This window comes from Diprion similis, chromosome 4 (assembly GCF_021155765.1).
Source record: "Diprion similis isolate iyDipSimi1 chromosome 4, iyDipSimi1.1, whole genome shotgun sequence".
In the NCBI taxonomy this organism is placed as follows: Eukaryota; Metazoa; Arthropoda; class Insecta; order Hymenoptera; family Diprionidae; genus Diprion; species Diprion similis.
The window spans coordinates 24518794-24543003 of NC_060108.1; the positions used below are offsets into that span (position 1 = coordinate 24518794).

Genomic DNA, 24210 nt, shown 5'->3' on the forward strand with positions numbered 1-24210 from the left:
CCCGAGTTGTCTAAACAGTCCAATTGTCGACTCTAGCAGCTGGATCATGGGTGAAAATCGATTACACATATATCCGAAGCGGTGGTGAAAAAGCACGGTGTGAGAAATAATTGGTCCCTCGAACGTGAAACGCGCGGGGTCCGTTTGTTAAGGAGGAATAATACGCGAGGAGCGATTGCTCCAATTACGAATTGAATAAGCCTAGGGAGTTATCGGTGACGGCGGATTCGAGGGGGTGGTTTTGGTGAATAGGTGGTGGGAAGGAGCCATCTTGCGGCGGGAAGCGACCCGCGGGAGGGCTGGAGCCGTCAATTGATTCGGGCTCCACCATCCTCGGCTTCTCAAAGGGGCGGCTATTCAATTCGAGGGCAAAAAAGCATCCGGAGGGCGCGGCCTCGTCTGGTAAAAGCTCTCGCATTGGCTGCACGCTCCGACGTCGTGGGAGTGCACAAGTTCCTGAGCCAATCACCTTCCGCTGGGTGTGAGCGTCCACATCGTGCTCCGAGTAGATCCAGGGATAGAGGGGATGCAACGTTTCGGTTTCCGAGCAGATTGTCCTGTGCCGTTGACTGCTCTTGCGGTCCAGTCACACCGCCACGTTCTCCTCGAATCCATTGCCCGCCGTGTGTCTCGATCAGTTATTATTCAGGCTGGAATTCTGACGTTTGTGATACCCGAGTGATTGCCCTGACATCGATGTACCCCGACTGACAGTGAACCAGAACTCGTTTCCTGACCCCCGCGATTTTTCGTGATGTGACAAAACTGTTTTACACCACGACGTTCGTCATTCGAGCTGTATAATATTGAGAAGATTGAGAAGGAGGATCAAAATAAAAATCTAGTGGCAGTTGTTGTGCGACAAGGACAATCGTGAAGACAGTATCGTTGCTGAGTTTTTAACCTGCATCGTGATCGATATAATAATCTTCAGTCGTAGTTACAGAGGAGACAATCGGTACAGGCAAGCCGAAGTGTTGAAGAAAATAAACAGTATTTTGGAAAGACAGAAAATCGGATGTGACGCGTTAACGACCTGACGAAATCATTGAAACTCGACAGTGGCTGTAGATAATTGTAGGATAACTTTACCGATTCATTGAAATTTCGGCAATGATTAGTGGTTTCAAAATGGGAGGAAGACGTTACGGTGTTGAAAAGAACATCAATATTGTGCTACTGCAGTGATAAATTCCTCTCCGTGACGGCGATGATTCGTTTTTCTACAAAGACCGATTACCTGCAGCTAAACTGATTGAACACAAACAAACAATTGTACTTGGAACTAGTATTTCAACGGGCTGGTCAATGACCGTTGACATGTATATGGTAATCAGCATTGACAGGTGGCTTTAAATTTTTTCACACCACTCGGAACTGGAACCAGCTGGACGCTGTCCGACGGCAAACGGTTGCCTTCGACTCCTGATACAGCTTTGGGTCAAGATCGCATGAAAGCGTGGATTGAAAAGTACTCCAAAGCAACACAGAAGTCGGACATTTTCCATCGAGTGATTTTGAAGAGTCACGGATAGAACTGTGCAACATGTGAGTGAACTGTGCAAAACGGGTATAAACATCTGCAGGACGTAGCTCGCGTAGTGCGTGTCACGAAAGACGGGATGAGTACAAATTTGAAAGAAAAAAACCGCGGTCAATGGACCCAACGCTTCTAGAAGAAAGCGAACACTGCAAGACACTGTCACGGATGTCGTTAAACGAGTTGCCAAACTCTGCCAAGTGCAATTAGTCAATCGTAGAAGTAATCGTTGGAACAATTGTCACCGCGAACACAAGAGTATCTCGACTTGACTCTACACCGTGGAACGACGCTGATGATAAATGCGAGTTTTGGAAAAGTCGATAAAGTAGTGGATCTCCGTCGGAGAACAACGGCGTAAAGTTGGTGCCGAAAATGGTCCTCGAACCAGGAGGTGGTCTGTCATTCCCCCCGCCTCCTGGTGGCGGCTCTTCCGGATCCGGTGGCTCGCTGCTCGCCCCAGCCCGTCTGTTCCCGAGGGCTGCGCCCGTCTTCCCGTTCCACTTGGCGGCATGGCATCCGCACCATCCGGTCCTCGGCCAGGTCCAGACCCAGGTCCAGCAGACGATGCATCATCAGGCTGCTGCGGCCGCAGCGGCGGTCAGGTTCTTCAACCACCACCACTCCCACCATCCTCATCCTGCCCTCGGGAATCACCCTCTTGGACCCGGGATCGGGGCTCACCACGCCGGGACTCATCACCTCCACCACAACGCGGATCACGGTGACGAAGACGACGACAAGAAAGGTACAGGGTCCCTTTCTTTTCTACTTTAGACTTACGCTTGTAACGTTGAATGATATTAGGATCTGACTTATTCCCGCTGGGCGATGTAAATATATGAGTCGATGGCTTTAGCCTTTCTTCGGTATATACGCATGTACATGATATAAATCACCGCTCGTGATGGATCTTTTAATAAGATACTGGTAATTGTCGAGTGGAAAGTATGTGTAGCAACATTCAGCCGTTTTATCTCCCAACCCAGATAACAACGGTATAATGGTACAACGCGTCTAGCTCCAGTACCCATCGCGTTTGCACTCAGCTCGGTCCACTCATCTAGCCTTGAATATTTCGTATTCTCGTTATTTCCGCGTGGGTCGATATTCCGTAACGACCAATCCGAAAGGTCTGCAAGTTTTGAAAATCGAACCGCGAATCAGAGCCGAAGATTTCTTTCTCCCGGCTTCCGGATGTTTCAAAGTTGCCGGAAATAGCGTCGCCCGTTGGCGTCAGGACTTGCTCCTCCGAGGTGAATTGAATCGGGAGCAACGTGAGAAGCCTCGGAAAACCGGCCGGTATTCGACGAGGGCGCGGAGCCTAATCCCCCCGAAAGAATAAACAACGGTTAGGACCGCAAATGGGATCACGTAAAAAACAGATTTCCACCCTCCCGGTTCGCGTCTAACCTGATTCCTCCCGTCGGCGCAGGAGAGATACGGGAACCTCATTCCCTCACCCGACACCCTCGGTTAAGCGATCCCTGGGGTGGCTTCCGAACGATCTTATGATCGACCGCGTTACCATTCCTCGGGGACCATTTTCCCAAACTATTGTTCTGGTATTCCCGAAAACGGCGCCCTACCAGGCAACCAAACGCGCCGATTTCTTCGCCCACATCCCTTCCAACAAACTTTTGGATTAGTCGTCTTCGTCCGCGTTTTCAGGGGGATCGTGGTCATCGACAACCAGCTTCGTTATTTATCACCTTGCAGGTAGGAAATTCGGGAGTGCGGGATTTCAATCGTCGATTCATATCAATCAGCCTCACCCCAATTACGTGGTAGCAGCAGCTTAGAGTATACCTACGTGTAGGTACCTACCTAAACGCCTCGAGCGGATATGCTCGGCAGTTTGATTCAGACGGTTTTTTATTGGGCTTAGAAGAGCTGCTTCGATCGCTTTCCGACATAACTTGTGTTCCAATTCCCCGCGTAGACATAAGCGTGTAATTGACTTTTATATCGCTTGTTCTCTTTCTCTTTTTCCCTCTGCGTGCGATTTTTTTGCTTTTTACTTTTCTAATCGAGGTGGCCATATTGGTTTCGATTCCACGATTTCGCACCGCGTCAATTATTATTCTGCAGACGTTAATTGATACTTTTTCGGGAGAAACCCTTTCCCCGCTGAAATTGCGAACTGAAGGAAAGCTTTGGAATAATTATTGTTGCGCAACTGTGAAGTCCATATTGTATACCTACCGATATTCGTTAGTTATATACCTTCTATTAGATTTCTGCTCGACCGCGTTACTCTGGATCTCTATACAAGCCGTGACACTCGCGTCATGCCATATTTGTTTGTTTGTCGTTTTCACTATGTAGCCACAAGTATCTACCAATTTTTTATCCCTATATTAAATGTTTAATGCGATCGTTAAATAATATCAGACACTCGTCTCTCTGCAATAAACGATCTGTTTGCCCGCGTTTAAAACTTTCAGACGATAACGGTATCAACGCGTTATACGATGCGCTCGTAATTCAAGCGACTTATCCCGCTCACGCTAACGAAGTCTGTATGCCAGTAGGAATATTAAGAAGCCAGCTTGCCTTGTATATATTACACATATTTGTGTAACGGGGAATCTCGATTGAAGAACTTACCCCAGAAATCGGCCGGTCGTCCAAACAGCGTTGACAAATGAAATATCGGACCGCAGCTGTCTTCGGAGGTTTATTAATTAATCTTTTATTTCTCGTTTCTTATTTCCATTAGACGCGTTCGCCGAGCCAAGCGACGATGTAACTCGAATTCTAAGCCTTACATATGGTAGGTACATAAAGCAAGAGCTGCGCCATAGTTGGGCCGCAGTTCTACCGTGGCTAACGAGACTTTAACAGTTGAGTTAAATTGCCGTCGATGGAATAATCACGCCGACTGTCATTATCTAAGACGTGTTTTAATAACAATTTTTATAGCTTGTAGTATAAGGTACCTGCCCATTATACAAACATCTGCGGGTAGGAAAATTCAAGACGCCGAAACGATTCCGTTCCGTTTTTAAAGAAAGCCATGCCGAAGAACCCATGAATTCCTCTGCAAGTTGAAAAATGCGGCCATAAGTCATCGCGGGTCGTGTGTTGGCGTTCTTTATAAAATCTGAGGTCAACATATATTATGGACGAAAAAGAAAAAGATACGCACATAATTTCCTCATAACTGACACGAAATCGTACACACAATATGAAATAAGTACTTGGCAATTTGCGAAATATTTTAACCGAGTCATGTATATGCATTACAACCGTTCTATAAAATTAATATATATGAAAGAAAATTATACATAATTACTGCAAAACATGCGGAATCGTATGTCGTGCACTGAGGCCTGGAGGATCGCGAGTACCTACATTACGTGTTTTCACATCGCATCGAGTGTTCGGAATTGCTGTGGGGAAGAATTATATCAATATGGGTATATCATTGTGGCACGCATGCAGAAATTGTGCACACAAAGCTCGAGTCCCGCATTGAGACGTGGCATTAAATCAGCATTAATGATTGATTTCCGCCGGTGCAAATTCGCGGTATATAGATATATACAACATACAGGCGATATTCATTCAGTTACACTTATATTGCGGAGCTTGAACTTCTCAATCGTCGATCAGTACGAGCCCCGCGGCTCTCACTTTCTCGATCTACATTATACAAGCTCACTCCTCGAAATCGTTTCTGTAATTGTTACGACTTTCATGAGTTGAAAATATATCCTTATTCCCGAAGTCGTATGCCGATAAGCTATATATTGGATTCCATGAAAGGTGCACAAAACTTTATTGAATCTACCAAATCCAGCGATAGATATATATGTTGTGTTATTTCAATTGAATTATTGTTCTCTTGGGTTTTCTTCTTAGATTCAATACAGTTTGTCAAGCTAACGTGAATCTAGGGATGAATGTTGTTGAAGAAGAAGAACAAAAAAAGAAAGAACGAAAAGGAAATTTCATCTCGACGAGGAGGAAAGTTCTTCTAACGCGTATGATAATCGGTATATAATCCTCGAAGAAGCTCGATGCTCCTAATATGCGGCGGTAAACAATTACGCCGAGGAGATTAGCCCTCTTCCCTCCGTGTATGATTGGTGTCTCTGGGCCCGGCGTGGCGCATTATAAGCTCGTTGTCGGGTTCCTAGGCGTCCGGGCGTCCCTAGGAGCTGGAAAGGTGAGGCCCAGGCCCAGGTTCGCGACAAGAATAAGGCAACAAAGAAGCCGTCGCCGGTATAATAACTTAATTTAAGCTCTAAACTACAGTTTAATAATATTCCGAGCGTCGGCGAAGCCGGGGGCCCGCGATACACTCTTCCTTGTCAATCTCCATTTCCTGCATCCGTTCAAGCGTTATATCTCCGCATGCTTCGCGCACCTAGCGGCACTCTAGCCTCTGCATCGCAGGGCCAGACACCCTGGACACGAGGACTCGAAGAGCCCGCAATTTCAGAGCCGCCGTTAACTGCCTGTCGTTAGTCAAAACCCGTTTTTTTCTTCACTTTTATTTCTCTCTCTCTCTCTTTTTCTTTCTCTTTCAATCTCCTTCTCATCCCCACCCCAAAAACGTATTTTATGTGCTCGTTTTTCTCTCTCCTCTTACCTTTTTTCTTTCTCAACAACCAGCCAATTTTCGAATATCGTTCCTCCTGCGTGTCGCCCTACGTATAAACTTCTTTTGGTACAATATAAGTTATTCCTTCTCTAAGCTAAAATTGAATCCGTTTTAATGTGAGTAGCTAGGTATGTATGTAACAGTACATGGGTGACAAAGTTGGAATATTCGAACGTAATTCTTTCATTTTCAAATTGCAAAAACGATGTAATTTCATTCTACAATTCTATCAATTTATCCCGACCACCGAGTTTTTTTTTAAGTCTTCGCTACGTTCGATAATTTATTTTCATTATTTTCTCAAGTTACATTCTTGTCTTTTTCTACACACGATGGTATATGAAAATGTACGACCAAAAACTGAACGGGCCAATTAAATTTTTTTTTCTAGGTGTGTATACAACGATGCCAATTAATATTAATTATGCAAACGTGGCTGAGATGTATAATTATTATAGGATCGCGTGATAAATAACGATTCTAATTATCTGAAAATAACTAGATATGTATCTGTATGCATATATATATATATCTGTATACAATATGTACTATAATATTATACACCGTTTGTGAATAAAAAGTTGATTGATATTTCAGCCAACGTCAAACCGAGAAACAATTTGCGAGTACCTAATACCGTATATTTGCTAATGATATAAGTATAGATCGCATACAGTGTAGGTATATTAATTCTGAATCAAACTTTCGTTTCGCGTTCTATGGTTACAGTCTGGCGCATAAGCAATTCCGTATGCTCTCGGACTGAATATAATTATAAAAAAAAAAACCTCAAGCAGTCCCTTGTTATGCAAACTTTATAATAGTAATTATTTTCACAGACTTTTTCTATTCACGAAAAATATTATATTACAGACTGAATCAATCATACCGACTGCGCAAATTTCAACTTTCGATACCAATTTCCGTCAAGTTTTGATAAATTTGTCGGAGGTTCGAAATTAATAACGACGACGTTCGAAAGAAAAATTAAATGAATTAAAAATAAAAAAAAAACGAAACACCGAAGGTTGTACAAAAAAAGCAAGGAAAGAAAGAATAATGCGACTGCTGCAAATTGTCGATGCCGTGCAATACGATCGCGTAACACGTGAATCCGAAGGCGTGTCCTTTGCCCCCTGATGATTACACAGCTCTGCCTTACATTCCCTCTTTCCTGAGTTTCCTTTTTCTTCCATTTACCTCGAGAGTGTGTGTGAGAGAGAGAGAGGAGACGAAAAAAAAAATGAAATTTGTTCGAGTGAGCACCGCCAGCCAATAACCATGAGTCAATATAAATATACCAATAGAATATGAAACGAACTGAACAATGATTATTTTCGGCACGCGTTTACCGTTCCCTCTGCCATCCTCGTTTTAATAATACATATACGATTTGTATGTGTGTATAATATCTATACATACGTGCGTGATTCAAGGATCGAAATAAAAGTTGGATAAAAGTTTTAAACGTCAGGGGGACACGCGCGGTTTATTATCGCGGGGGGATGAATGAGGTGTACAGTGGGAGGGGGTGATTTGTTTTTTTGACATAGTGCAAAAAATGTCGCGTGAATTATAATCGACTTGACCGCGGCTGAGTGAGAAATTTTCGCTTGACATATCAGCGGGGGCAGAAAAAAAAAAAAAAAAAAAAACGACTGGACTGGAGCCTTTGCGTCTTTGAGTTCACACGTTCAGAGGCCCGGCGACACCTTAATTTTCACGCCAAAGGAACGGAAGTAAAAAGAAAGAGATGAAGAAGGAAAAAGAAGAAAAAAGTAAATAAAATAACGAAAAAATGAGAGTAAAAATAAGCGTAGGTAGGTACGAAAGTCACGATCAGGGTTCGCTTGATCGCCGTGGCGTGCTTCGCGGGGTAAAAGAACCTCATTGCTGTGGTCACGATATGGAATTAGGTGGAAAACAACTGAGATCGTTGCAACGCCCGTTGCAGCTGACGTAGGACGAATCTTGCGGGCAACTCGATGCAGCGCCATATCTACGTCAACGTCGACGTCCAATCTTCACGCGCATCCGACGAACTCGGTTCATTCGACTTGACGTCTCCTTTTACATCGCTGTAAATCACCATCGTCGCAACAGATAGAGAGAGAGAGAGAGAGAGAGAAAGAAAGTGCGAGAAAGAGAAAGAGAGGGACCCTTTACAACCGAAAACTGGCTCTTAATACCCTCGAATAGTACAACACATACCTACATGAGATCTGCCATTCACTGTAATCAACACAAGAAATCGTTTGCGTAGGCTTATTACTCGAGGTGTGAGCTAATCAAACCATCAATTATTGCCTTCGGGAATTTCCGAGTTCATTATTTTTTTTCATTTTTTCTTTTTTCATTTGATCTATTTCTGGTATTTCTCTACCGTTTGGAAGAAGAGATCAATCGGACAGTGTCTGGACTCGTTTACAGCTTCGTGCTTCACGCTTTGCACGCTTGGAAAAAAAGCGGAGTTTTTTGTAGGTACAGAAGTAAAATATAACAGTTGTTTATGCATGCGCATCATTATTCAATTCTAATCAAGGCTTGTATTTACGCTAACGAAAGTAGTTTGTTCTACATTCAATTTGTGGTTCATTCATTCATTCATTTAGACTTTATGTACTGGACGAAATTTAAAAGTATGAAATTAGATTTTACGAACAATGATTACACGACATTCTCATTATATTGATTTCCTTATTTGTTTATAATATAATATAAACCGCAAAGCTGTTCGTTCAACTGGAAAATAAACGTGCTTTTATGCTCTTATAATCATCTCGAATAAATGAATATTCACTTAGACGAGAAGTGAAAAGCGAAGAAAAAAAAATTTAAAAAAAAAGCAACAACAATTTAAAAAGTCGGCCGCATGAATCTGAATTTGAACAGCTTGGGATTGATCTTTCGATATTCTACATCTTCCTATATCTATATTGCGTGTGCGCAAACTGACAGAACGGGGAGCGCGATGCGTTCTTGCGAATTACCGCACATGCGCGATGCCCCGCATCAATTACTCGCTGCGGGATTGAAGGGGCGGAGTATCAGCTTGAATGTTAGATTTCACCTACTTTGATAATCAGCGATGCTTAAATCGATTGCGAGACGATATCAACATAGATATAGAGAAGGTAGGTATATTGAAAATATTGAACACCATTCATATATGGTCATTCAATAGTCGACATCTGCCCAAATATTCAATATAACACTGCGAAAATTGAACACGCAGGTATTAAACATATTGTATAAATAAATAAATAAATATATGTACACTAGGGTGGCGCAAAAAAAAAACGACTATTTTTTTTTTTTTTTCCTGAGTCTCGTGTGACAAAATGTTAGTTTTTGATGTTTTAAGAGGCCACTCCAAAGGACAGTTCAAAAAAAAAATTTGAAGAGGTCGATCCACATTTTTTAAAACGTCAGAAATCGAAAAAAATCTTTTTTTTTTTTTTTCTCGTTACGGTATAATTTTATAGACAAAAAAAAAAATAAGTTTCCGAAAGTTTCAGTTCAAGTTTGAATTTTGAAAGGTCGCTCATAATTTTTTTTCAATTTTTTGGTGTATTTCTTTAGATCTTTCCGAGCGACCTTTTAATATTCGTATTAAAATTTCATAAATTTTTTTCTTTAATTTAGTAAGAAAGAATCGATAACAATACACCACGACATGAATTGTAAATCAAACAAAATACTGAAAATATAATTTTTTTAATTTAATTTTTTGACGATTTTTGACATTTTTTAAAATTTGGAGCGACCTCTTAAAATTTTTTTCTTGAGCTGTCCTTTGGAGTGGACTCTAAAAACATCAAGAACTAACATTCTGTCACACGAGACTCGGAAAAAAAAAAAAAAAATTATATTCGGTTTTTTTGCGCCACCCTAATGTACACCTATACGTAACGTGAAACAAGTGGCATTTACAAACACACGACGTGTTCGTAAGGGGATGGAAGAAAGGAATTGTAAAGTGTTTAGTATTCGCCGCGGCACGCAAGGCAGCAGTCTTACCGCCCTCGTGGCTTGCCAGGCAGCTTCATAACTCAAACTATTTAATTAATGTTTTATCTCTGTTACTTTATCCTTCTTCTTCTTCTTCTTTCCTTTACTCTCCTCTTCTCTCTTTTCTTCCGTTACCTAGTTTTTATTCGTAGGTTTCTTTTCTTTTTCTTTCTTCTTTCTCTTATTTGTAGTTGTTGTTCATACTTTTTTCTTCCGACGTCTCACCCGCGCGATAAGCAGGGTACCAATTAGGTAACCCACCGACAAACAGGGCTGCTCTACAGTCAACTTCTCACACTGTCTATACACGTAGCAAAGAGACAAAAGATACGTCAGCTAGGGAATAGATACAGCCTTGCTCGCCGAGATAACGACGAAACGACACTCCGTTTTTTACCCTCCTTTTTACTTGGGTTTCCAGGATTTTTTCACAACAACCGAGTCCTGAAATAACGCGCGAGTGATCCAAGAATTGTGTGCGATTGGACAACAATATTGTTCTTAATCCAACGATTATAAATTCTCTGGCGAGCAGCCTTGTGATTAAAAGAAAAGTGCTAACATGGAATTTTCGCCACCCCCGTGCGAGTATATTAATCTCACTTGTCGTGCGTGAGCAAGTTCAATTCGCTTTGCGAGAGCTTTCGCCTTCGTTCGAGAGCTTTGTTCGTTTCTGTATAATGCTATCGCGTTTGACGACACGAAACTGTTTGCGCAAATTTCATCGCCGATAAGACTGGGGAGGACTTCAATTTAATTACTCGTTTCACCTTCCCACCTTATTCAGTAGGTATTACCTATATACGGCAAATTGACTCTATCGAACTCTTTCGTCCTCGCTGTCCATCCGAATCGGTTATTTTCGATATATAAATAGCAACCGCGATCCGCTCTCGTCGTGTCGAGTAATTACCATAAGAGCTTTGAATTTACATGCGTAATAATCGGCGGGACGTCGTCGTTCGACGATGTCGACAAGATTTGGGCCTGATTGGATTTCCGATTTTTTCACTCTCCTCAGATTACTCCGGCGAACTGAACGCGGATGATCGTCCTGATCATCCTCGGCGGAATTACAAGCTCTGTAGCAATAACTATGCAGGTATATACGAGCAAAAAGTTCGATTCTTCGTCGCGCAAGACGACGCTCAGCGAAAAGATTCGAGGCCCGTCCCATCCCATCGTCAAAGGCAACCCTATAAGCAGCCGAGCTTAAAGAAAAGGGAGGAAAAGGGGGTTGAGCAACGGATGACGAGGTGCCCAAGGATCGCACGCAAAGGCATTAATATATAATTAACCGACCGCGCTCGAAGATCATATCTGAAAGCCTTCTTATCGTCCCTGCACCGCAACCCAACGGCCAATATACATTTACTTACCTGCATGGTGCCCATTGCAAAACTGTAGCAGGCTGTGAACACGTGTCCGTAACGATCAACGAACCTTGGATCATTGCGTTACGACTCCGAGGGTTTCGGGTCGCACAATCATGGTGTAAACCTGCCAGAGTAGATCGGGAGTAATCGGGTTATTTTTACAGGATTTATTCGCTGATAATTTGCCTCGAAATATAAAGATTTTTCAATTGGTTTTACGTTTCACGATCCTGTTTGATCGCGCTTTCAACGCGACGCCTTTTATTGATTACTGGATCCAAACAATAACCGGTATTCATTTTCTACCGTATACAATGCGATAAATTAGGAACTCGTTGCTGCGAGCCGGTGGAATTAACCTGCAGACCTAGTCGATAAGGCTCGACAAATTTACGGTGATTTTATTGAAATGAAACGATATTCCGCATGCGTTAATTCTGTACGTATTAGTATACCTCTACACACTCGAAAGTTGTTCAACTTGTGAATTAAAAAACTATGATTTACGAGTCGACGTTAAATTGCAGAGCCGGAATTCCAACCTCGAGTTTAAATTGAACCATCATGGTACGTGAAAAAAGTGACGGTGAATTTATTAGACGATAATCAATTTCGAGATTGCCTCCGAAATTCATATTTCTAATGTCAATTGAGTAGCTGCGATTTATTCTCAACATAATTCTCCCTTCTCTCTGGATTAATATACCGATTCCGAATCAAGCTGATTTTAGAAAAATGTCCAACGTTCCGCGCGTATTATAATTGGCCGGAGAAAGATGGCGCGTGAAAGCAGCGATAAATTGTTCAAAGTATTTTGAAAAACGGTGCTGCTGCGGTCGGTTCCGCCTGGCGGCATTTATATCGGGGCCATGCCTGGACGGACGACCGGTGTGTGAGATATTTAATTCAAACTCGTATCCGATGTGAGAAGAAGAATGAAGAAAAGAAGAAGAAGAAGTAGAAGAAGAAGAAGGGCCGAGGGCGGGGCGAAGCAGTTCTCGCCAAGGGGTTGGGGTGAAAACGGGCGTCAGAAGGATTGATGGCGTCTAGATGCAAATGCAGTAAACTCGCACGCAAGCTGAACGAACCCACCTTCCGACGCCTCACACCACTTAACGCCTTACAGCTTAATAATCTCTCGCAGCCAAGTGACGTGCATATTGCTTTATTATTCAACTTGTTTCGGTAAATGCGTGTATAGAAAGAAAAAAGGCAACCCGCGCCCCGCCGCATTATCCTTAATTTGACATTTTAAGGCTATTCGAACCGCTGCCTGCACGCGCTGTCCAACTTTTCTCGAGACGAGGATGATCCTCGGTTCGCCAAAGAATCGGGAGAGTAAAATAGACCGGCGAAACGAAGAAGATAATAATAAATAAGAAAATAAAAATAAAAATATTTAACTACCGACATTATAAGACCGTTGATAATCAATTTGGCACTGCGATGCGTTGCATTGCACTTCTTAATTAAGCTCGGCTGTGATATATAATGACAGTATTATTGATGCCGGTGATTAGCGGTCGATTCTGAACACTTATTTATTAGCCGTATAGATAATAATTATATGCACACCTAGTTCGTGCCCGCGTTACATTAGCGTTGCGGTGTGTAAGGAACTGGCCCGAGGTGAACGCTGTGATCGTTTAATTAGCGCGTTCCGAGCTCGAGCGAAGAACGGTGGGGGATGTGATAATTGCGTAATTTTCTTCTCGAAATCTAGCCCGTCCTGAGAGGCAGATACTACGACTCGGTTTAGTCGAACGACCTGGTCCTCCGAGTCTTGGAGGACGACGAGCTAGAGCTCGCGCTTTCGGCGAGAACACTTAAGCGGCACTTTGCACTTCTGGCTCACACTTTATGGAGCTTAAGTCAGAGTTTAAACTCTCGCTGCTGCCACCAGCTCGCTCCATATTCCGCAGCATTTCCAACCCGCCGGGAAACCCGAACCTTGCCAAGAAAGCCATGTTTTATGCATCGTGGGACTTAATGAGCGAGCGGCATTCGCTGCAACGAAAATGTGATTTCCGGATAGCGAAACGTAGGAGCTTGCCCAGGAAAATCGGCGAATATTCAAAGGTGTTGTATCGACAGATCTCAGATTATATCTTTTCGTCTCTGCTATATATACACACGTATCGAATCACGCGCTTCCTCACTTGTACCCGCAAACGTAAAATTTTCACCCGCTGCCAGGCACTTCGCTCTGTGTAAGGTGTATAATGCCTCTTTTATTCTCTCATCTCGACGTGTCCGCAGATAATTTCACTTTAATTGTACGGTATTTTCGGTGTACGAGTCGGCTTATTAAACGCCTTGAGCTAACACGCCATCCCGTACTTTGACTATTATCCCTATACTGCGATGGTCGTATGCCCATATAACATTATATATTAAACTGAAATACGTTTCTCTCCTTCTTTAATTCTCGTTATTATTATCCGCTTCTACGTAGGTATATAATACATGATTTCACTCTACTGCGACACTAAATTACTTCACTAAGTACTTCAGGGACCAACCTATCGAGCGCTTCCAACTTACACGTAAAAAGCGAATTAAAAACTATATACACGCAATTGCACAGTCATCGCAAGAATTGATTGTATTATCGGTAAGTAAGAGTTCTTTTCTTCTTTTTCAAGTATCATCGTCTTTTTGGTTTCGTTCAAATTATGACGTTAATCATTGCCACGAAACTCTGCATAAAGATTCTACCTGTACTGTGAAAGAGAAAAAAAAATTGACGTGGCAAGAAATAATATTTTTATACATAAAAAAGAACCGATCATCGATTCATAACGCTCATTTCGAAACCTGTTACAAATGTATTATCAAAGAGAAAAAGAAATCGGAAAAATTTCAAGTACAGTGCGTTTTACCAGTTCAAAGAAACGTACGAGAACAAAGAATACGAACTACCTATATACAGCAATTGGAAATAATTACCGACACGCGTAAACAACCGGACGCATGGCAGGGAACCGAAAAATATTATCCCAGATCGTGATCGTCCGGAGGATTCATTATTTTCCCGAGGATTCATCGGTGGCTGTATCGACCGGATGTCAGTGTGAATACTTTAACCGAGTGTCTCTCGTTTGTCGCGGACGTTTATTAGAGAATATAAATTATCAATAATAACAGGCCCGATAGACGATGTCCTGCAGCGTCTGGAGTCGGGAAGCTTATACAGCCTCACTCACGTCGTACAAATTGTTTGTAATTACGCGGATTAATGTATGTACCTTCTAAATAAAGTAAAAAGATCATTTTTGCCGGAGCTCTTTTCTCTGCAAACGTGTCACGCTCATGACGTAAAGCGAAGTAGGTAAAGTACTTGAAGAACGGAGACTCCTCTTCGTACCTCGAGACACACGTGAAAGAAGCCGGAGGAGTTAATTTCGTTCGAGGTAGAGCAACTGGCAGCTGCTGCAGATGGTCAACGAGCGTATACGATCAGTTATTATACCGATTTTCCCCCATCCTGCAGAGGCGTTTCATCTCACCTAGTATCGCAGGCTACCCGGTTCATCCTTTGGAAGAATTAGTCCTCGATTTAAGCTGCAGAGGAAACCGTACGTGGATGTATGGCATGTTTATCGCGCATTTCTAGGATAATTTTTTTCAAAATTCTTCCGCATGTAGGTATAATATAATGCTGCACTGCGTGCATTACGTATGTATATGGAAATGTGTTATGTATAGAATATACACACGCGTTTCGTAAGCGACAAATATCTCCGGTTAATTTAAATAAATATCCGTTAAATAACTCCCCGTTATACGTTATATACTGCATTGGGCGAGGACCGCTGCAGCGTTCGTAACGCATTATATCGCCCGAATTCTTTTCGGGGCATATTATACGAATATACGATAATTTTCATATTTGGTATCACCTAATTAACCGTCGAACGGTCTGCTCCGTCTTTTTCCTCATTAGGCTCGGCCGATGGAATTTCTTCCCGCGACCCGAGTCGAGGAAAAACGTGCTTCTTGTGCTGCCGTATCGGTGATAAATGACAAATTTAAATGGATAGAAACGCGGGCCAGTCAGGCGAAGGGTGAAACGCCCTGTAATATCACGTATCGCGATCGTGAAGGAGAGTTGGTATCGTTTTCGAGGCAAGATTTTTCCGACATTCAATTTCTAAAAGTTGAATTAAAACAAACGAGGAAACGGTTTCACCACCCTTTGCGACCTCGCGAAAGTACCGCCTTCATGGGGTCATCCGTTTCCCCGAAATTGCTCTTTCTAAATAAAGTTCAGCTATTTCGGCCTGAAGGAAGGGAGAATTACCCCGTCAAATTCCGCGATTCGACTGCTCAAGTTGCGTTGTGTTGGACGATGGAAACTCTCGAAGTCACAGACTTTATCAAAATCATTCACTGCAAAAATTACGGCATCCTTAAATTTTTTCTCTTTTATTATTTGTCCACAGTTTTTTTTTTTTTTTTTTTTTTGTTTTCATCCAAAATTACAGTTCATTCCGCGTTACGTGTAAAATTTGCTGGACGGTATTTGGTCGGAGAGGAGAATGATTCTGATGTTTCTTTTTTTTTGTCTTTCCTTCTTGTTTTTTGTGCCTATTCTTGAGCGGCGAAAATGGGGGAGTCACGATGCTTGGTCGATACGTGGCGCGTCGCGTTCGTTCAATTCCATATATTTCCTCGAAAGAGAGAGAGATAAGCAAGCCTCCCGTCCTGCACGCGGGTCCATCATAATTCCGGATCTTTTATTCAATTCTGCAAAATAGCATTAGCATACATATAGGTCCAAAACAATCGAGAGAAGAGATTCGGCGATTGATAATGCAGAACGCAGATAGCCGCTCGTAAAATCATGAAATTCTATGTATATTCAATATCCGCCTAGCATTTGTTTCTTATCGAATAGGGTCAGGGCAAGGGAACTAATTTTATTGACAACGAGATGAGATATGCTGAGAGTCGATTCTTGTTCAGTATACCTACGTACTTCACACAATAAGAAACATCGTTTCGACAATACGTTTTTCTCTTTTTTTTCACAACAATATTTTTCCCACCTCACTAAACAATTTTCGATTAAGATTCAGACAAAAATCTGTCATAGATCGCATTAGCTATACTTTCAAAAGTACACCTACTGGATACTTTTCAACTGCAGCGTATATGATTAAAAAATTCACTTACTGCCAGTTATCTACAGTGATAGACAATTAATTGGCAGTTACGATCTTGCTAGTCTGCTTTCACTTGTAACAGCTTACTCGAAAGCTTCGTAAGCTATAACATACACTCTCGGTGAAATAATTTATAAGGATGATTGAAATTGAATTACTGTCTGGTATGCTGGTATAATGATTGTCTAAAATTCAGAAAAACTTGTGCCACAAATCATTTTGAACGTCGATTATATTTTACGTACGAATAATTGTTTTGAACTGTTAGATATTATGTAAAACGAAGGAAAAAAAAATGAGAAGCGAAGATAGAGAGTAAAAAATCTCGCGTGTGTAAATGATGTAAATCCCATATAACGCATGTCGCGAGTATTCATTACCGGATTTTTTCTTCCTGTTACAGGGTGCGACGGTGAGTCGGACGAAGGTGGAAGCAAGCGGCGAAGAAGTAGAACCAATTTTAACAGCTGGCAATTGGAGGAATTGGAAAGGGCGTTTCTGGCCAGTCATTACCCGGACGTATTTATGAGAGAAGCTCTGGCGGTGAGGCTGGACCTGAAGGAGAGTCGCGTCGCTGTAAGTCGATCCGCAATTCTCAATTTCCCAACTGCCCTCTGCGATTAAAATCATTCAAGGATTATCAGAAATGATATAATTAGCGTCGTTGGCGTGCAGAGCAGGACGAATCCACGAATTCTTCTTCCAGCGCGCGGTATTTTAATTCAGGGTCCGAGGCGGCGTGTCTCGAGGGACGTAAAGAAGAAAGGATAAAGTGGCGTTTTCGCTGCCATGTCGGATTCGCGTGCGTTCGGATTGACTTTACACATCGCGCGAGATCCCGGGAAGATCGAGAGATCAAGAGGGCCGATAGGCGTGAATTTAAAGTGACTCGGGTCCGTTAAGGGTCGACTAGTCCGCAGTGACGCCCGGCGCAGGGACCCGCGGACGCCCCGAGGGTGCGGGATAGCCGCTTTCTATAACCTTTGACCCCCGAGGCTCCCCAGTGGGCAGTTATCCCATCTGTTCTTTCGCTCTCTGAAGTTGGATGCCCGCCCGAAGAAAAACGTCGACGATTTCCTCTGAGCTATTCCCCGATTCTTCTTCCTACAAAACCGCTTCGTTCACTCTGCAGGCACATTTGTCTGACATTATGGGAGTTACTTTAACACCTACGCCGGCCATTATCGTCTTCAAACTTTTCATTATACCCGCTCTCAGATTTATTATAGTCTTCACGCTTACCGATTCGCCCGACCATCGATTATATAGAAGCATGTTTCTCGTTAACTCACGTAACTTCGATAAATTCGAATCTGCAGCTGCACTTCGTCGTCACTAATTATCTTCTCAATATTTGGAATGTTCGGAGAGTTGAAACGATGGATGGAAAATTTTGTTTCTCAATATTATATCCTCATTTTCATTCTCAAATTCTAGAGTGAAGAGCATGTTTCTTTCCATTTTTTCCACGCTATATACCACACAAAAGTAAAAATCATACTATTATTCTTCAGCGATGCCAGAATAAAAAGAAGTACACAGCTTGCAACATAACCGCGACAGAAAATCCTGGAGAAAAATAGTCGAAAATGTTTTTCACGCGATCCGGAAATCGGAGTCCTGACAGCGGGTGACATTCGAAACTCGGAGTCGGGTAGGTCCTATTAGCGTTTAGTCGGAGGATTAATTTGACGATTCGGTTGCTGACAGACACGCGCCAACTGTTGAAACGAGTCCGCAGAGTTTGCGCCGAGGTCGAAGATAAGAGCAGCGTCCTGATTATCGTCTAGGCCTGGACCCGAGGGAGAATCTGTCGATGCGAAGTCGGGAACGTTGTTTCGTTATGTCCTTATCTAATCAGCGGATCCCTAAACGATGTCACCGACTGCAGGAAACGTTATCCTGGGATCGGCATGTGTTCGTCCTGCGAGTATCCTTCGTCTGTGCGCATCACACGTATATACAGACCTAAACGGTGCGTATATGGAGTCGTACACATGCCGACTGGAGGGCGATTGAACCGTGGCGAGACTCGGGACACATGCGCCATTGTGAAAACGCATCCGAGCGCATCAATGCGCACATAAACATGTCCACGACCTCGGTCAGCTCCTGTGCCCTGTGGAACCAACCATAACCAACGAAACGTGACACGTCGCGTGTCTATGACGTGGTTTTCCAACTTTCCGGAACTTGACGGTTATCACCTGTGCCTCAACGCTTCAATTTATATTGTTCGTTGATCGGTTTCAACGAACCTGATAAACTGCATTTAGCATGGCGTTAGCAAGAGGTCTCACCTTGCTTCCAGTTTTAAAAATGATCTCGCATCACTGAAAATGCCAGTGGAAAATACGTTGACACTTGCGAAAGAACTCCGACGTGAGACTGCGTTCCAACGATGTATAATCAAAGAGTTGCGGTCACTTTGAGCACTGCAATGGTGAGGGAAATCGCTTCCGGGTTTCCGGTGTCGATTGCAAGTGTTAACATCACCTGTAAATACCCCTCTTTGGCTTTAGAGTGGCACGAGTCGACGGATTTCGTCTGGTCCTTAGGCCTTAGGTATGTCTATAGGCGTATCTATGTACGCGGTATGGTCGTCGAGGCGTGAAATTGACCAGCGCGTCACCCTCCGTTTTCTATCCAGCTCCGAATAGCTCCGGAGGAACAAGCTTTTCGACGTTACTTCATGGAGTCTTACCCTGTCACGGCGCTTACTCTCGAATCCCCAGACGCATTCGCGGTACGCGGAAAGTAATGGATAGCGAATTTCATCGATGGTCGTACGAAAGAACGGATGTTGGCACTGTGGAAAAAAGGATGGAAATAGGGTCACGTGAGAATCGGGTGGTGTCGTCGTTTCGTTTCTTCTCTCTTATACGAATCTGGGACGCCAGGTATTTCGAGTGCAAAAAAAGCACCGGTCAGTAGAGTAAAATAGTAAAATTAGCTCGGATATCAGGGCGAAGATCAACTTTAGTCCTGTTTCGGAAGCGTTGAACCGAAACAAGTGTATATTAAAAGCGAAGAATAGGCTGTACGCGGGCATGGAGTGACCGTAATGCGGCCGTACACGGCAGTCAAGAATTAAGTACCAAAAGCTCGCCGGCTAATTTCCTCCGTAATTACAATCACAACGTTTTCTCATTAGCCTGAACCACCGCTCGAGTGTTATAAAACACTCTTGGCGAGGAGCTTGCGGCCCGAGTTTCTCGCCGAGAACCGGGAACCACCGGAGTCTATTGATCTGAGCCTCGCGTGCACCAGCGCCACTTACCGCCCACGGCCACCCCCACAACTGATGTCTTCATCCCGCACGAATTTTTCCCCCACTGATACCGGGTCCCATAACCACGACTTAACGACTCTGCCCCGTCGGCCGGTTCCTGGACGCGATTCGGTGTCGATTTGCGACGTCGTTCCGGAGCTTTTCCTCGTTTTCCTCGTTTTCCAGGAGCTGCCGGGGTGGCACCTGCTCTTTGCACATCGTCGACGATTTTGATGCATCATAAACGTGTGTTTCTCGGTTTTGGTTGCAGGTGTGGTTTCAGAACCGTAGAGCTAAGTGGAGGAAGAAAGAGCACACGAAAAAGGGCCCTGGACGACCGGCCCACAATGCGCATCCCCAGAGCTGCAGCGGAGAACCGATTCCTCCGGAGGAACTTAGAAGGAAGGAGCGGGAAAGACGGCAGAAGAAATTGCTCAAGGCTCTTGAAAGGCAGCAGAGAAAACTCGCCGCCAAGGTAACGATCAATGCATTTCTCACAGAATCGAGTGGTGAAGAGAAGAGGAAAAGTTTGACGCACCTTGCGCAAGAAGACGTCAAATCCTGCTCAAGAAAAAACCGTTTGGTGCTTTATTTTCGTCGTGTACGTTGCATATACGCTTGGAGAAGCCTGTTTCAATAATCCCTTCGAAAACTGGTTCTCTCCATTGATTACGAGCCTCACTTCAGTCTTTGTACGTTTCGTCAGATCCACCTCGTCTCGTTCCCAACGTTTTTAAAGTTCTATTTGCAAATATATCGGTAATTGTATCAGAAACGAATGCCCGAGGCATAATAGTTCAGGAATTGAAAATATAAACGAAAAGATTAATTAAATACTTTCGAAGAACTTTGAATGTTAAGACACCTTGATATTATTTTCTTTTTGGTATAGAAACTTTTCTTACACACGGTAGTTTGGAAATGTAAAATTTTCAAATACCTTTTCCTCAAACGCACCTCAAGATTTCTCTGAGTAAAAATTAACATCATACTCGAATTCGTGCCATACCTGCAGGTGCGGTTCCAAAAACTCGCGAATAGCCTTGTCAGAGTAAATTCCCGGCTAATGAAACGTCCCCGACGTATTGTTCCAGGGAATCTCCGTGGACCTGTCGACTCTGAGAGCAGAATGGGAGTCCCGAAGCGCAGCAGCGTCTGCGGGAGGTTCGCTGAGCCAGATGAACGGGTCGTTCGGTCACCTCGGCAACGCTGAAGGCAGCGTTTCCGGTTCTGGGAACGACGTAAACGAGGAAATCGACGTGGTCGGAGGTCTCGACTCGTGCAGCGAGAGCGGCAGCGAGCAAGTCGATTCCACGGCTGACGGTTCGATCGACGGAGAGTGTCACTCGAGGTCCGGCGAGGTGGATTCGAGGCGACTTCACCCGGGTAGTCACGGGCAGAATCCGAACGGCCTGAACCTAAACCTGAACCTCAACCACCAGCAGGGCATCCACCATTGGGGTCTGAGTCTCCTCGAGCGAAGGCGGGAGCTGCAGGTGAACCTGGGAAACGGCGGTCTGAGTACGCCGGCGAACCACCTGCAGGATCAGGACCGAAACGGGGACGAGGAGGTGCAGAGCAGCAGCATAGATCTCTCGGTGAAGGGGCGGGAGGAGAGGAAGAGGCTGAACCCCTTTTCGATCGACAGTCTCCTTGGCAACAACAGGGTGGCAACGCCGGGAGTACAAAGTCCTCGGGTGAACTGTAACAACAATAGTAATAGTAGCAACAATTACAACAATAGCAGTAATAGCAATCACAATAAAAACAGCAGCAGCAACAACAACAACAATAATAACAGCAGCAGCAGCAGCAACAACAACGACCGTTCGATCACCCCGACGAACGGCACGTCATCCCCAATATCGCCTCTTTCCCTACCAACGTCGCCCTCGACTACGTAATAAAATGCACCTCGAGACAGGGTGGAGGACGATTTTACAGATTTAAAACGAAAGTGTAGGCAATAGGTGTAAACTATATCACTTCCAACATATCCGCATACATTTGTATTGGTCATTCACGTCGTATATAACAATATTGTATACTTGTGTAGAGAGAAGAGAGAAGAGAGAGAGAGAGAGAGAGAGAGAGAGAGAGAGAGAGAGAGAGAGAGAGAGAGAGAGTGTCTGTTTCAGCCTTGACTCAAAGGGTGGATACTCCTCTCGTTTCTCCCATGTATCGATTTCACGTAAATAGTGCGTTATTATACTGTGTATGTATGAAAAATGAATGAAAATAATATTATTACCTAGATTTAAAAAAAGGGCCGGATCTCCGAGGCTGAAGAACGAAAGACTGTGAATAAATAATCGATTCGAACGATATATTTTATGGTTCGAAACTAGTACTTTATGTTTCTATGTAACGAATTATTATTATTATTATTATTATTATTGATATCATTATTGTCATGATCATTATTAATATTATTATTATTATTTTGTATGATTGTTATAACGTACAATGTGCAATAATACGTGTTTTACCGCGATGAAGTACCTATTACTATATATATATATATTATACGCGTGATAATTCTGCCGCAGACTTATAATATGACATCTAATATGTGTATTATGATTTGAAACGTTTGCGGTGAACTGTATTTAATGTAAATAGTGTAGAAATTATATAAATATATGAAAAATACATATATATATATATATATATATATATATATATATATATATATATATATATATATATGAATATAGGTACTTAATTAACTGACCTAATGAAACTGAGGTGAACTTATGAAGAAAATGTTGGTGGTAAGAAGAGAGGAGAGAAAAGAAAAAAAAAACTCGAAAAAACGCAAAAATAGGAAATACCTAGTGTTCGAATGAAATACATTATTTAAAGCAATAGTAAAAGGGTCTCGAATTGTACATATAATACGTTTACTTATAAACATAAATGTAGGTCTATACGATATATTATAATAGAGTGGGCTAGAAAAGTATATCGACGTACTATTCTTACGCACGAAATGATTTCTGATGAAAAACTTTGGCCAATTGGCTCGCGTGCGAAAATGCCATAAATGACTTGCGCAAAAAACGAAGAAGAATAAGAATGAAGGAAAGAGAAAAAGATAAGAAAAAAATACAAAAAACCAAGTACTGTATATCCATTCTAAATATATTAATTTATTCTCAAAACTGTCTTTCGTCATTTTTTTTTTTTGGCGGTCTGTATCATGTACATCTTTTCCTAAGGAAACTCGGATTACTTGAAATTCATAGCAAGTGGATTTGAAGAAGGGGAAAGAAAAATTCTAGAAAGTAGAGAAATAGACAGATAGATAGATAGATAGATAGATAGAAGTGTTTATTCACCCTGGGACAAATTCCCTCGGGGGACTTATAGAAATACATGTAAACAAAGAATGTGTATAAGTATAAGAATACACAAAATAAAATTGAAGAAATAAAACCATCAACAAAATTAAAACTAAAGTTAAAAAATAATACAAAAGAGGGGAGATAAAAATAAATAAAAATAAATAAATAAATAAGTAAATAAATTGGTGAAAATATAAAAATAATAGGTAAAAGTAAAAATAAGATGAGTTAAGACAGGAGAATTGATAAAACAATGTTCAGGTGTAAAGAAACTAACAACGTCCGCGTACGACAAAAACAGAGAAAATGACATAAAACTCGGACATACCGCAAGTATTTCAGCACCGCAATTCAATAAACATGAATCGAATATAAATAAGTAAATAAATAGATAAATAACAAGAAACAAATAAATAATACAGCCAGGGCGAGAATTAATGACAATAGCAAAGAGAGGACTAATAAAGTACGGTTACAACAACAGCGATAAAATTAAAAAATGAAATCAAGAAAATAAAATGAATAAAATGAGTAAATACTATGAAATGAGAGAGGCGGAGAGAGAGAGAGAGAGCGAAACAAAGAAAAAGATGGAATGAAACTCGTTACCTCAGGGTGAAAATTCTCACGAGAGTAATTTTAATTCCGTAGCAAATGAGAATCGCGAAAATTGTCTATGCGGAGTAGAGAGCTTTTCTCTTTTCTAAATCTCCACAGCTTCTTCGCTGAACTAAGAAACTCACCGTCGTGTTTTTATGCTGTCCGCCATTGAAGTGCATTCGCTGCAATTTTCGCAGGGCTACACAATCACCGCGAATGAAGTCTGCTGCTTGCACGGTTTACGACGTGCTTGTTGTTAGACCCGCGTTAGTCTCGCGTAATTCC

At 42.5% G+C, this 24210-nt stretch overlaps 1 protein-coding gene across 2 annotated transcripts; it reads left to right on the forward strand.

Moving 5' to 3' along the window:
• The first annotated feature begins 1480 nt into the window (after positions 1–1480).
• Positions 1481–22878, forward strand: LOC124405807 (homeobox protein unc-4 homolog). 2 transcript variants are annotated; one of them, XM_046881024.1, is made up of 4 exons: positions 1481–2288; positions 17111–17283; positions 20250–20453; positions 21073–22878. In XM_046881024.1, the coding sequence occupies exons 1-4, from the start codon at positions 1916–1918 to the stop codon at positions 21880–21882; spliced, it is 1560 nt and encodes a 519-aa protein (XP_046736980.1). In that variant the 5' UTR covers positions 1481–1915; the 3' UTR covers positions 21883–22878. The 2 variants fall into 2 exon arrangements, with proteins under 2 accessions (XP_046736980.1, XP_046736981.1); XM_046881025.1 differs by lacking the exon at positions 20250–20453.
• The last annotated feature ends 1332 nt before the right edge of the window (positions 22879–24210 follow it).